The sequence below is a fragment of the Venturia canescens genome, chromosome 2 (genome assembly GCF_019457755.1).
Source record: "Venturia canescens isolate UGA chromosome 2, ASM1945775v1, whole genome shotgun sequence".
Lineage (NCBI taxonomy): Eukaryota > Metazoa > Arthropoda > Insecta > Hymenoptera > Ichneumonidae > Venturia > Venturia canescens.
Window position 1 is genome coordinate 27665024 of NC_057422.1, and position 14087 is coordinate 27679110.

General features: G+C 35.7%; 1 protein-coding gene across 6 annotated transcripts in view; it reads left to right on the plus strand.

Moving 5' to 3' along the window:
• The window catches only part of brun (trafficking protein particle complex subunit brun), a 595546-nt gene that overhangs the window by 318706 nt on the left and 262753 nt on the right, over positions 1-14087 (plus strand). For all 6 annotated transcript variants that reach the window (XR_006259965.1, XM_043411897.1, XM_043411899.1 and 3 more), the window contains exon 8: positions 7-370. Coding sequence is in view for 5 of the 6 variants with exons in the window: in XM_043411897.1 (XP_043267832.1) it covers positions 7-370 (364 nt within the window). In the remaining variant the exon portion in view is untranslated. The remainder of the gene's footprint in view (positions 1-6; positions 371-14087) is intronic.

Consider the following 14087-nt stretch of genomic DNA (forward strand, 5'->3'; position numbering starts at 1 on the left):
TTTCAGAAATGTCTAATAGTGCGTACTTGAGTCAAATGTGTGGTTCGATGTGGCATTCGGGGCACAGTTCTCTGCCATCTCGTCTGAATTCGCCCTCGGAACATATTAAAAGGCAATCCGAGCTCACATCATCACTCCGATCGGGCCTTGGCCCGAACCTTCTAAGTAGTAAGATGTCGGCGAATACGACTTTATCAACGCTAGCGGCACCAATACCTGCTTCAAACCTAACCGAGGGTGAATTGAGAATAAAATACTCTGGTGGTGCTGGACTCGCTGCTGGTTATTGTCGAATTTCGTCAGTTTTTGTGACGATTGAAATATTACCGAGTGTTCAAATCACCAGTTGGGATGTTCTTCCTGCAGAAACGTAAGAGTCTGTTTTTCTTCATAACTCCGCTTTTTATATAAAAAAGTAGTTCTCCCAAAACTTCTACAAAGAGTGGGGGAGAGCAGTGGGCAAGGAGAGTGCAACAATATTACGCCTTCCTGCTTCTTCTTGCGCGCTGCTCTCTTCCACTCTTCAAATACACTACTGGAAACAATTAAAGGAACAAAAAATTTCCGTCATTTTTTTTCCTAATATTTGAAAGTCAAAAATACTCATATCACGATAAATAAAGAAACATTTTTAAGCTTTGTTCTTCGACTTTGAAAATATCCGGCCATTTTTCACTCACAAATTGCGGATACTGAGGAATTTCATGAAATATCTTGAGAGGAAAAACCTGCAAGTTTTTTATTTTTTTCCCGAGTGTGCACAGTCTTGAAAAAATTTTTGCAATCCAAATCAATATAAGCATCGGGTAGCTTGTCCATTGACCTTCAATTTCGTTTTTTAGAAGTCTCCGTACGATTTTTTATTTCGGAGATATTGATGGCTGAATAAAAAAAAGGCATTTTCGTATTGAATCATTGATATCTCAGCGAAAAATCATCGCACAGTAATTCCAAGGACGGTTTTGGAAACTTGAATGAACGTAATATAAAATGCTTACCCTATTTACGAAGGAATTCCTATTGTTCTATTCTCAATATTCATTTGAAAAAAAAGTAAAAAATGGCTTTTTACAGCTGTTCAGAAAATCGACTGCAAATTTACGAATATCAATGAAATCACGCATGTGAAGTATCATTTTTACAGCTCGATGTATCCACAATAACTCTACCAAATTGCAAGTTGATTGGGCGAACTGTTTTTCTGCCCCAAGAGATCAAAGTTTTGCAAAAAATTAAAGGAACACGATTACTGGGCCTTAAATGACACAAGCATAGCACATATTTAAACATCATTTGTACCGATACGAAATCGACGTCGAATATTGTGAATACCAGGGGATCCTGATTTTTTTTGGATTTGAACGCTTCTCAGAACAATTTCATATTGTGAAAAATTGTGGATTATATCCTAATAAAATACTCATTCTCCGATTGATGTTATAAATTTTAGTGCTGCACATAACTCAGATGGTAACTTTTTTGATTATAACTAGAACTTTCTCAAGTTCCGGATGCTTCCCGTAGGCATGAATTTCTCACGTTCTATTTGAATTTTTTTTTCCTTTAAATATATTTACGGATTTGTATTTTTTTTAATATAATGTTTTTTCATGATGTGTGAAAGCTTTTCTTAAGGAGTTTCGGTACAAAAGTCTAAATATTAAGAAATTGATCAAATTTAGTGATAATGTTCTTCAACATCAAGTGCGAAAACACAAATTTTCTTCTACTTAGTTATAGAGTAATTACGCATTACAGCAGATTTCTTATGCCCGGAATGTATACCTATATATATATGGAAACGCTATGCTTATACACGTCAACTTTAGTGATCAATTACTCGATAACTGTGTAGGAGAAAAATCTTAAAAAATTTGTATTGTCAAATTTGGCACTAAAGAATATGTTCACGAAATTTTATAAAATTCTGAACTTTTTGAAATTTTTTATGCTTTTAGCATGGTTTAGCATGGCAACATTGTATCGCCTGTACCGAAACTCCTTAATTGTTTAAATAATTTACAGTTGGTTTGGAAATTTTTTTTACATGCCATTATGTTTTGAATTTTTTTCATTCGACATCCGATGTACTCGTCACTTTTGCATTTATTTGACAACGTTTTGTTCCTTTGAATCAAACGTTTTTCATACATTACCAAGATTTAGAAGATTAATTTTTTTTTTTCATTACGTTTGGAATGGTCTTTTTTTATAACCTTCAGTAATGAGCTGGCCATTTGAAGCAAGTTTCGAGAGAATAGATCGAACAACTTCTTATAAATCATTGTGCATTTGTGTTTTGAACTACACGAGTGTCACATGGGGTTTCACTGAGACTACTGTCCAGGTGGCATAAAACATAAATGTACTTGTCTCCAAATTTTCCACAGCATTCATGCTGTTATTTATGATTTGATTTGACTACTTTTTGTGCACTGTGAACTTGAAAAAATTTTACAGATTATTGGAAAATCAAATTCTTCATGTTAGGGCACAATATAGATAATATTCTGTTATTGTTAATTCATTTTTTGTTCGTTCCAAGGAATGCACACTACATGAGTAACATATGTAGAGTTCATTCACTGAGACTACCGTTCAGATGTAATGATTATTACCCATCAGAATGTACTTGCAAAAAGACATTTATTGAATAAATTTTTAATTAAAATTATTCCCCGTCTCGTTGAAAGAGATATCGAAAAAAAGGGAACAAAAATTTTTTAATCAAATTACGGCTAATTTATTTTAAAACTCAAAAAATCGCAACGAATTTCAATGTCGTTAAATAACAACAGGATTTCAACGACTAAGGCATTCGAATCTTTTTTTCAGACAACGCGATATTGATAGATTGGAATAATTAAATCCAACATAAGGTGGTCACCCCGTGTGGCAACCGGATTTTGTGGGATTGTTTCGCGATTTTATAGAGGCAAGGAAAAAAAATATAGCCTTTTGAAATTTGAAGGGTTTATTCAATGGTATTTCAACTCTATGGTAGGATTTTTTAACTCTGATATCTCTGGTAGATTCGGTGTAAAGCTACTCCACAGGAACATGTTTCTTCATAGTCTCCACGATTCTGGGGGATCGGTTTATCTAAGATCGAAAAACCAAGGAGCGTATTGATTATTAAAGCAGTGGTTATCACCTGAATTAAAATCAAACAGAAATATTGAAAATTGAAGGATTTTTCTATTTTGAAACACCTGATTTCAATTTTTCAAAATGTTGCATAGCTCGATAATCCTTCAATTTTTAATATTTCTGTATCATTTGAATTCAGGCGATACCCACTGCTTTATAAATCAAAACGCTCCTTGGTTTTTTGATCGCAGATAAACGGAACCCCCGAGAATCGTAGAGATCATGGAGAAGCATATGGGATCCTGTGGACTAATTTTACACCGAATTGATCCGAGACATCACAGTTCAAAAATTCATAACGTTTAAACCATCCATAAAAAAAACTTTGAAAAAAATAAAAAAAAATATAAAAAAAATACAGAACGATTCGAAAAAAATTTCACAAATCTTGAAAAAACATTATATTCGAAAAAAAAAACAAATCTGTATCTATTTTTTAAAGTGTCAAAAGAATCAAATAACAAGTAAAAAATAAAAAACCGAAAAATCGCGCTTAAAATCATTTTGGAAACCGATGCCTCATTCTTCTTATTTGATTCGAACAGCTAAATCAATTGAAAATAATTCCATCTAATTTATGTGCAGCATTAAAATTTATTATATCAATTCGAGGCCAAGTATTTTCTAATGAATTGAAAAAAGTTCCAACTTGAGTTACGTGCAGCACTAAATTTTATGATATCAATCGGTGGACAAGTATTTAATTAGTCACTCCAAATTTTGACATTGTTAAATTGTTCTAAGAAGCTTTTAAATCCAAAAAAATCACATGAAAGCTAGTTATTTGTTACTCTATGGTGACAGAGACTTATAAGAAAATCGATTCTTCTCAGACTTCTAGGATCCTCCGGTATTATTCACAAAATTCGACGGCGATTGGATCGATACAAATTATGTTTAAATATGTGTTAAAAGTACTTATCCGGCCCATTACTATTCATTCAATAAAAATTCAATCATAAAAAAACGAAAATGTACGGCAGAATCTGGTTAAAAATTTATTGAAATGCGATTCATTATAATGAATTATAGAAATTATTAATAATATAATTATTATTAATAATAAATAAATAATTATTGATTTAATGTTCTTAATAATAGGATATTTTAGTTCTTATTCCGAATGGAATTCGTTCGCTGAAGAATAAGTGGGAAGTAAAAATTGCCTTCATTGAATAAAAACTGGAGAGTTATTTTGAAAGCTTGAACATATATATTATGTCTAATTTTTTTCATTTATCGATACACAATAATATCCCTTGTATATTGCGGAACAATTTGTTTCCGTTTTTTATTAAATTAGTGCAATTAAGTAAAAATTAATTGAAGATAATTCTCTCAATTCCCTCTGCATGAATACTTGTGATCCATCAGTTCTAGACAAGCCCTGATTTTTATTTGGATAAACAATTTAAACGGAAAGTGCTGGGCCGGACAAGTACTTTTAACACATATTTAAACATAATTTGTATCGATCCAATCGCCGTCGAATTTTGTGAATAATACCGGAGGATCCTGAAAGTCTGAGAAGTATCGATTTTCTTATAAGTCTCTGCCACCATAGAGTAACAAATGACTAGCTTTCATGTGATTTTTTTTTGGATTTGAAAGCTTCTTAGAACAATTTAATAATGTCAAAATTTGGAGTGACTAATAAAATACTTGTCCACCGATTGATATCATAAAATTTAGTGCTGCACGTAACTCAAGTTGTAACTTTTTTCAATTCATTAGAAAATACTTGGCCTCGAATTGATATAATAAATTTTAATGCTGCACATAAATTAGATGGAATTATTTTCAATTGATTTAGCTGTTCGAATCAAATAAGAAGAATGAGGCATCGGTTTCCAAAATGATTTTAAGCGCGATTTTTCGGTTTTTTATTTTTTACATGTTATTTGATTCTTTTGACACTTTAAAAAATAGATACTATAACGGAACACTCGCGCGACGGCCCGAGCCCGTCGAAATTAACGAAACTCCGCGATCTTTAGATCGCGGACAAAACATCGCGGCGACCACGCTCGTCGTTGTTGACAGGTGGCGGCCATCTTAGGCCGGTAGGCATGAGCCCGAGCGGGACAACCGGCACCGCTCTGAACTTCGCCGCGCTATATTTTTTGGAAATTAATTCTTTTCGTATTTTGTTATTTTAAGTCGCCCAAACACGTAATTACAAGTATTAAAAGGTCGTGACCGTCGTTTTAAATGATTTTCTATATTCGCATTGTCAATAAATAAATTTAAAAAAATGTTTAACTGTGAAAAAATATGAGATCTATTGTAACATATACAGTGAATGAATTACGTTTCCTGTAGGAATTCTGAATTTTGGAAATAAAAAAAAATGAGATCATTTTCTAACGTAGCCAAGTACAGTGAATGAATTAAGGTTCTTGTGGAATTCATTCGTGTACACTTTTAGCCCTAATCCCTCACTTATTCAGAAAAATTTTCCAGCAAACGTCACAGAGCAACAAAGGTTTCTCGAATGATTCTGCAATTATTAAGAGATTATCATCTGTTTTTATGCTAGCTCGGGTTATAAACTTAAAACAGTTTACGCGTACAAGTGCATGCATTGTATCTATACGATGAACTGCACAAATTCATTTTCAACATTACACACAAGCTTGGCGTGCATGGTTTTCAATCGGAAGCTCGGGAAGAGACAATTGTTCAAATTTACTATGAAAACAATAATTAATTAGAATTGTATGAACGAGTGTGAAAAAAACCGATCCCCCAATAAAATAAGAGGGGCCCTGTTATATAATGATTTGGTAAACAATACAGATGGGTGAAATTTGTGGATAAAATTGAACGATTAAACGAACGGATAAAGAAATGAAATCAATCAATCCCTTTATATGCCTTTATCTTGTACGGATAGATACGGCCATTCTTTCATGCCCATACGCATTTTAATTTATCCACGCGTCACTTTCACTCGTTTGTCCATACACTCTTTTTTTTACCAAATGGGGAGATGATTGGATGAATTACACAAGTATTGAAATGGATGAACAAAGAAGTAAGCTGTGTAAACATTGATTTGAGAAAAGAAAACGCGTTGAATACGAAACATTTGGAGTAATGAATTTATCAGTCAAACTAGTCAAGAATAGATATTTTTCTTTGTGTACACAGCGTGGGATCTCACGTCGGACTACTCAATAAAATAGTTGGATGGAAAAGGGATGGCAAATTAAAAAACAATTACATGAGAGGATCATCAAGTTTTCTTCAAATATATGGACGGATGAGGCATTCCTTCGCCGAGCTTCCGATTGAAAACCATGCACGCCAAGCTTGTGTGTAATGTTGAAAATGAATTTGTGCAGTTCATCGTATAGATACAATGCATGCACTTGTACGCGTAAACTGTTTTAAGTTTATAACCCGAGCTAGCATAAAAACAGATGATAATCTCTTAATAATTGCAGAATCGCTCGAGAAACCTTTGTTGCTCTGTGACGTTTGCTGGAAAATTTTTCTGAATAAGTGAGGGATTAGGGCTAAAAGTGTACACGAATGAATTCCACAAGAACCTTAATTCATTCACTGTACTTGGCTACGTTAGAAAATGATCTCATTTTTTTTTATTTCCAAAATTCAGAATTCCTACAGGAAACGTAATTCATTCACTGTATATGTTACAATAGATCTCATATTTTTTCACAGTTAAACATTTTTTTAAATTTATTTATTGACAATGCGAATATAGAAAATCATTTAAAACGACGGTCACGACCTTTTAATACTTGGCGTGCCTTTTTTACTTTTTGAAGTTTTAATATTTACTGATTTCACTTCTTTTTGCGAGACGTGACAACTATATAGGAATCGTATTTCATTCACTATATTTGTCAACTTCAGAAAACGATCTCATTTTTTTTTATATTTTGAAATTTTTTATTGATAATGCAAATATAGAAAATTATTGGAAACTACGGTCGCGACCTTTTAATAATTGGCGTTCTTTTTTTACTTTATCAATTATTTTTTTTCTGATTTAGCTTATTTTTTAGAGGCGTGACAATATTTACTTAAGAAAAAAAATACATTCCTCGTCTTCGACGAAAATTTTTAAAACGATTTGTTTCAAGTTGAGTGCTTTTCTCTATGTGCCAAAAGCAATCGACACAGCCAATTTTTCTATGTAGACGGACGAAAACTGTGCGGTTATGTTCATGTGAGTTGAAACCTTTTACAAGCAATAATGGTGACGATTTTGATTATGCATTCAGCAAATCGAATTTTCCAATGAAAGATTGGGAAATTCCTATGCAATGGGATGATATTTTCATTTTCTATTCCTTTTTTTGAAAAGCTCCACTTGTTTACTTGGAAAAATGATTTTTGAAACTATCTTCTTCTCATTCATGGATTCCATGTTGACATGGATACTGTCAATGGTTTGCAGTGTCCAAGGAGATGTTTCCATGGTATTCAATGTCTAAGACCACAGCTTTATGGTTATTGGTGTCCAGTGATATTTTTTCATGTAATCATTCTTCTGTAACGTCTGAACCTGCCTCGTCAATGTAAACTATTAAATCGCAGATCTAGATATCGATAACTATGAGGAAATATATCGTAAACCATTGCACCGTTTACCTAAATATCGGGAAATATAAAATTGTCGAATATATATTGAAAAATACGAAGGCATCCACCTAGACATCGAAAACCCTATAGTCGCCAAACTAGACATCGAAAACTATAGAGCCGACGACCTAGATATCGACAACCTTAGAAAAACTCACCACACTATCGGAAACTATGGAGCCGTTGACTTTCATATCGGGAACCATGGACAAATTCACCTTAACATCGGAAAATATGGAGCTATCGACCGGGATAGTGAAAACTATGAAGTCGTCAACCTAATCCACGAAAACAATGGGAAAACATACCTGGACATTGAAAACTACGGAGCCGTTGATCTAGACCTCGAAAAGCATGAAAAAACATACCAGGACGACGAAAGCCATGGAGAAATATACCTAGCCATCGAAAACCATGGAGCTGTCGACGTAGACATCAAAAACAATGGAACCGTCGACCTAGACCATGAAAACCATGGAGAACCATAACCAAACATCGAAAACTATGGAATTGTTGACCTAGCATCAAAAGCCATGACGGAATATACCTGGACCACGAAAACTATGAAGGAACATACGTAGACATTTAAAACTATGAAGAAATATACCTGGACATCCAAAACCATGGAGGAATATACCTAGACACTGAAAAATATGTAGACACATACCTAGACATCGAAAAGTATGAAGTCATCGACCTAGATCACGGAAATGATGAAGAAATATACCTAGAGAACAAAAACTATGGAAACTCAGACCTAGCCATCGAAAACTGTGGAACCATCAACTTAGACCACGAAAACCATGGAGAAACATACCCAGACATCGAAAACCATGGAGGAATATACCTGAACCACGAAAACCATGATGAAACATGCCTAGACATTGAAAACCATGGAGGAATATACCTGGACGACGAAAAACATGGAGGAATATACCTGGACCACGAAAACCATGAAGAAACATGCCTAGACATTGAAAACCATGGAGGAATATACCTAGACATCGAAACCCATGGAGCAATTATCCTAGACCACCAAAACCCGAGAGAAATATACCTGGACATCGAAAACTCTGGAGCCGTCGACCTCGACTGCGAAAGCCATGAAGAAACATACCTAGACCACGAAAACCATGGAGGAATCTACCTAGACCACGAAAACTATGGAGGAATGTACCTAGACCACGAAAACCATGGAGAAACATATCCATACATCGAAAACCATAGAGGAATATACCTGGACCACGAAAACCATGAAGGAACATGTCCAGACATTCAAAAGCAAGAAGGAATATACCTAGACATCAAAACCCATGGAGGAATTATCCTAGACCACGAAAACCATGCAGAAACATACTTGGACATCGAAAACTGTGGCGCCGTCGACCTTGACCGCGAAAACCATGATTAAACATGCCTAGACATAGAAAACCATGGAGGAATATACCTAGACATCGAAACCCATGGAGGAATTATCCTCGACCATGAAAACCCGAGAGAAACATACCTGGACTTCGAAAACTGTGGAGCCGTCGACCTCGATTGCGAAAACCATGAAGAAACATATCCAGACCACGAAAGCCATAGAGGAATATACCTAGACATCGAAACCCATGGAGAAATTATCCTCGACCACGAAAACCCGAGAGAAACATACCTGGACATCGAACACTGTGGAGCCGTCGACCTCGACTGCGAAAACCATGAAGAAACATAACTAGACCACGAAAACCATGGAGAAACATATCCATACATCGAAAACCATGAAGGAATATACCTAGACATCAAAACCCATGGAGGAATTATCCTAGACCACGAAAACCATGGAGAAGCATACTTGGACATCGAAAACTATGGAGCCGTCGACCTCGACCGCGAAAACCATGAAGAAACATGCCTAGACATTGAAAACTATGGAGGAATATACCTAGACATCGAAACCCATGGAGGAATTATCCTCGACCACGAAAACCCGAGAGAAACATACCTGGACATCGAAAACTGTGGAGCCGTCGACCTCGACCGCGAAAACCATGAAGAAACATGCCTAGACATTGAAAACTATGGAGGAATATACCTAGACATCGAAACCCATGGAGGAATTATCCTCGACCACGAAAACCCGAGAGAAACATACCTGGACATCGAAAACTGTGGATCCGTCGACCTCGACTACGAACACCATGAAGAAACATACCTAGACCACGAAAACCATGGAGGAATCTACTTACACCGAGACAACCATGGAGGAATATACCTGGATGACGAAAACCATGAAGAAACATGCCTAGACATTGAAAACCATGAAGAAACGTACCTAGACCACGAAAACCATGGAGGATTGTACCTAGACCACGAAAACCATGGAGAAAAATATCCATACATCGAAAACCCATGGAGAAATTATCCTAGACCACGAAAATCATGGAGAAACATACCTAGACATCGAAAACTGTGGAACCGTCGACCTCGACCGCGAAAACCATGAAGAGACATACTTAGACCACGAAAACCATGGAGAAATATACCTTAGACATCAAGAACTATGGAGAAATACACCTGGACATTAAAAACTATGGAGAAATACACCTGCACATCAGAAACCATAGAGGAATATACCTAGACATCGAAACCCATAGAGGAATTATCCGAGACCACGAAAACCATGGAGAAACAGACCTGGACATCGAAACCTGTGGAGCCGTCAACCTCGATCGCGAAAACCATGGAGGAATATACCTAGACATCAAGAACTATAGAGAAATACACGTGGCCATGAAAAACTATGGAGAAATACACTCGCACATCAGAAACCATGGAGGAATATACCTAGACATCGAAATCCATGGAGGAATTATCCGAAACCATGAAAACCATGGAGAAACATACCTGAACATCGAAAACTAAGGAGCCGTCGACCCAGACCTCGAAAACCATGAAAAAACATACCTTGACGACGAAAGCCATGGAGGAATATATCTGGACATAAAAAGCTATGGGGTCGTCCACCTAGAAATCGAAAATCGCGATAGAATGTACCTAAACCTAGTCCTCCAAAACCCATGAGCTATCGCCCTAGACATCCTCGAATAATCCAGCGGCGTCGACCAGAATTTTATATTTTTTTAGTTTTATTATTTATTATTTAATGTTATTCGTATTATTCAATTTTTTCATTTTATTGTATTATTATCATTTTATATTATAGTATAATATAATATATATATTATATTATATATTAATTATAATAAAATATTTATTATAATAATATTTTATTATTAATTAATATTAATAAATAAAATATATATTATATAATTATATACATATTTTATGCGCAAACCAGGAGCTGGTATTGCCCCCGCTGTGCGCCCATTCTCTGTCTCTCTCGCTCGGCGACGCAGAAGGAGAGGGGGTAGCCGCGTTCAGCGTAGTGCGTGACGTAGAGTGTGACAAAAGTAAGAAATCGTGCAAAGGACGTAAGTCCAAATGTAAACAAGCGTAACTTACGCCCCTCTGTCTCTAAGAAAATGAAAATCCCGAAATGATGGATTTTAAATCACTAACGTTACATATCTCAGGATCTACTGGACGGATTTACTTGCAACAAAGACCAATGGAAAGAGAAAAATCGAAAAAAAATCGTCACAAATTTTCAAGTTCTTTTATGAAATGGTTTTTTTGTGAGAGCCATTTGAAAATTCTGTGACGTCATAAAACCGGCATATTCGCGTATATAAGAGTAGCGGCAGGGCTCGCGCTGGCTTTTCTTTTGCGCTGCAGTTTTTCCTTTTAATACTTGGCGTCGAGCCGCTACCGCGTCTCTTGAGTCCCTATATAACTATGCGAACGTTTGTTACATATGTCCCGCACTTCGTAACGTCAAACCCCGGCCGGTTCGTTACCACACAGCTATCAAAGGGAACTCTTATATATAACCTACATAATTACACATCATATATAATCACGCAACTGACGATATATTTACACTGAACAATATTCCGCGCACTCTGGTTTAATTGAAAGATTATCTCAGTTGACAATTATTTCCAATCGAATGAAGTAATGAAATCTTGAAAAGTTTCGTTGACATATGCATCGCGCATTTTTTATATTTTTTATTTGCACACACAGATCACAGTCTACATTTACGCGGCCGCTTTTATACCGGTTTAATATACCACAAGTTTTAACAAAATAAATATTAACCACTTTTCACTAACCATTTTCATTTATTAATTAGAGTCCGCACACAACAGCACTTTGGGGATCATAACTTCACCTGTCAAAATGACGTTCAGTATGAAAACAAGTCTCGGGTGGTTTCGGATGTGCGTATCGATGTATTGATATCATATAACCTATTTACAAATGATATAAATGATAAACTTATTTTCAGTCCAACGAATTAATGAAATCTTAAAAAGTTTCGTCGACATGCACCGCGTATTTTTTTATTTTATTCTTTTTTACACACGACAGATCACAGACTACATTTACGTGACTGCTTTTATACCGGTTTAGTTTAGCATTCCACAGGTTTTAGTACTATGCACTTCGTTAGATGACGAAAGTTTTCTTTATTTATCCCACATCCATTCCATAATGTCAAAACTCCGTTTGTTTATACGATGATCGAAAACTGACACATGGTTTATATATATATATTGTAACGGTACGCTTTTATGACGTCACCCGTTACGCGTGTTTTCGAGCTACTAAAAATTTAGGAGCAGGCATGAAATGAACGAGAGATTAAGGATTTGTGTGTAAAATTATAATAATAGTGTTTATTCAAAGTAACTTTATTAAACAAATGAGAATGCGATGCGAATCGTTGGTGTTTCGTGGTACGAATGAAAATATCTCTCTAATATCAATAACTTGTCCAATTTTAGGTTTTCTTTCTCTAATTTCAATAAACTTGTCCAAGAAACTTGTCCAATTTATGATTTCTCTCTCGAATATCAAGAAACGTGTCCAATTGTAATTATTTCTGTTCTCTTTGATAAATTCTTATAAGTTCTGATCTGTGAGATCAGAAATTAATTCCTATTTCTCTCAATTCTCAAATTTAATCAATCCGTCTAATTCTCTGCTTCTATACAATTTTAAAGGCTATTGTTGGACTGGCTCAATATAAATCAACTGAGATTGATTAAATTTTTCTTGACAATTAAATTAATTTTTATTTTAATCAGCCCTCGCTTCTAAGAGAATAGTGGAGGCTTATGCTCTCAAAATAAATGATTAATGCTTCCAACAAATTAAAAAGGACAATTTTGAAAATGGTCCTATACCAAGAATCTTCAGACCCCACGAAATCGCAGGGTCCCCTCCCTCTTTAGCATAGGAAAGATGGATCAAGTTTGAGAATCTTCAGACCCCACGGAATCGCAAGGTCCCCTCCCTCTCAAACTGAATGGATAGAAAATCACCCTCGAATCTTTGGCCTGAACGGAATCGCTCAGTCCCCTCCCTCTTGGCGTGATCGGAAAGGAATTTCACCCTCGAATCTTTGGCCTGCACGGAATCGCACAGACCCCTCCCTCTCGGCGTGAAATTTGGAATTCTTAAGGTCTAGGGTTTGCTGGAGCTTGTTTCCAGAGTCACTACCTCTGTACTAGAGCGAGAGCTGATTCAAGAATGAGCTGCCGTTGCTGCTCCGCACGGCCTTTTATACTGATTTAGACAAAGGAATAATGATCATAATTCACTCTAAAAATAACTTGAACTGTGATTCGCTTGGAAAATAAACTCGAACCAGAGTTTCGATTGCTAAATTCTGGGATTGGTTCCCCAATTCCCTCCCGAACTGTAATTGGACAAACTAGAGGCTGTTTTCCCTCGCTTTTGTAAAATAAATGATTTCTGTGTGAAAATAAATGTTTTTAAGGAACAAAAATTGTATTCTGCTTTTTTAAGTTTCTATGGATCAAGTTTGTCTTTAGTAAACGTGAAATTAATAAATTGACATCATTTCGGAGCATTATTTCTCCTAGAACCAAGTGCTCGCTCGTGACTGGTCATTTCCGTTGGAGCCAGCACGCAATTGGAGTTTTCTGGACAAGTTTTACCTGAACTCTCTTAATTGTCTTTTCGACTGGATTTTTAATTTGTTTTATTCAATTGAACCTTGCCTTTTCTGAAAATGAAATTAATAGTGTCTTTGAGACATAAAATAAGAGTAATTGTGTGGGAGAAGAGAGTTTATTCAATAAGACAATAGCCTTTACGCCGAGCCACGGAGAGTCGCGTCGAGCGGCTAAGTACGAGCTCGCGTGGCGCGGGATTCAAATGTGATATTTCTTTAAAATAAAAGGGAG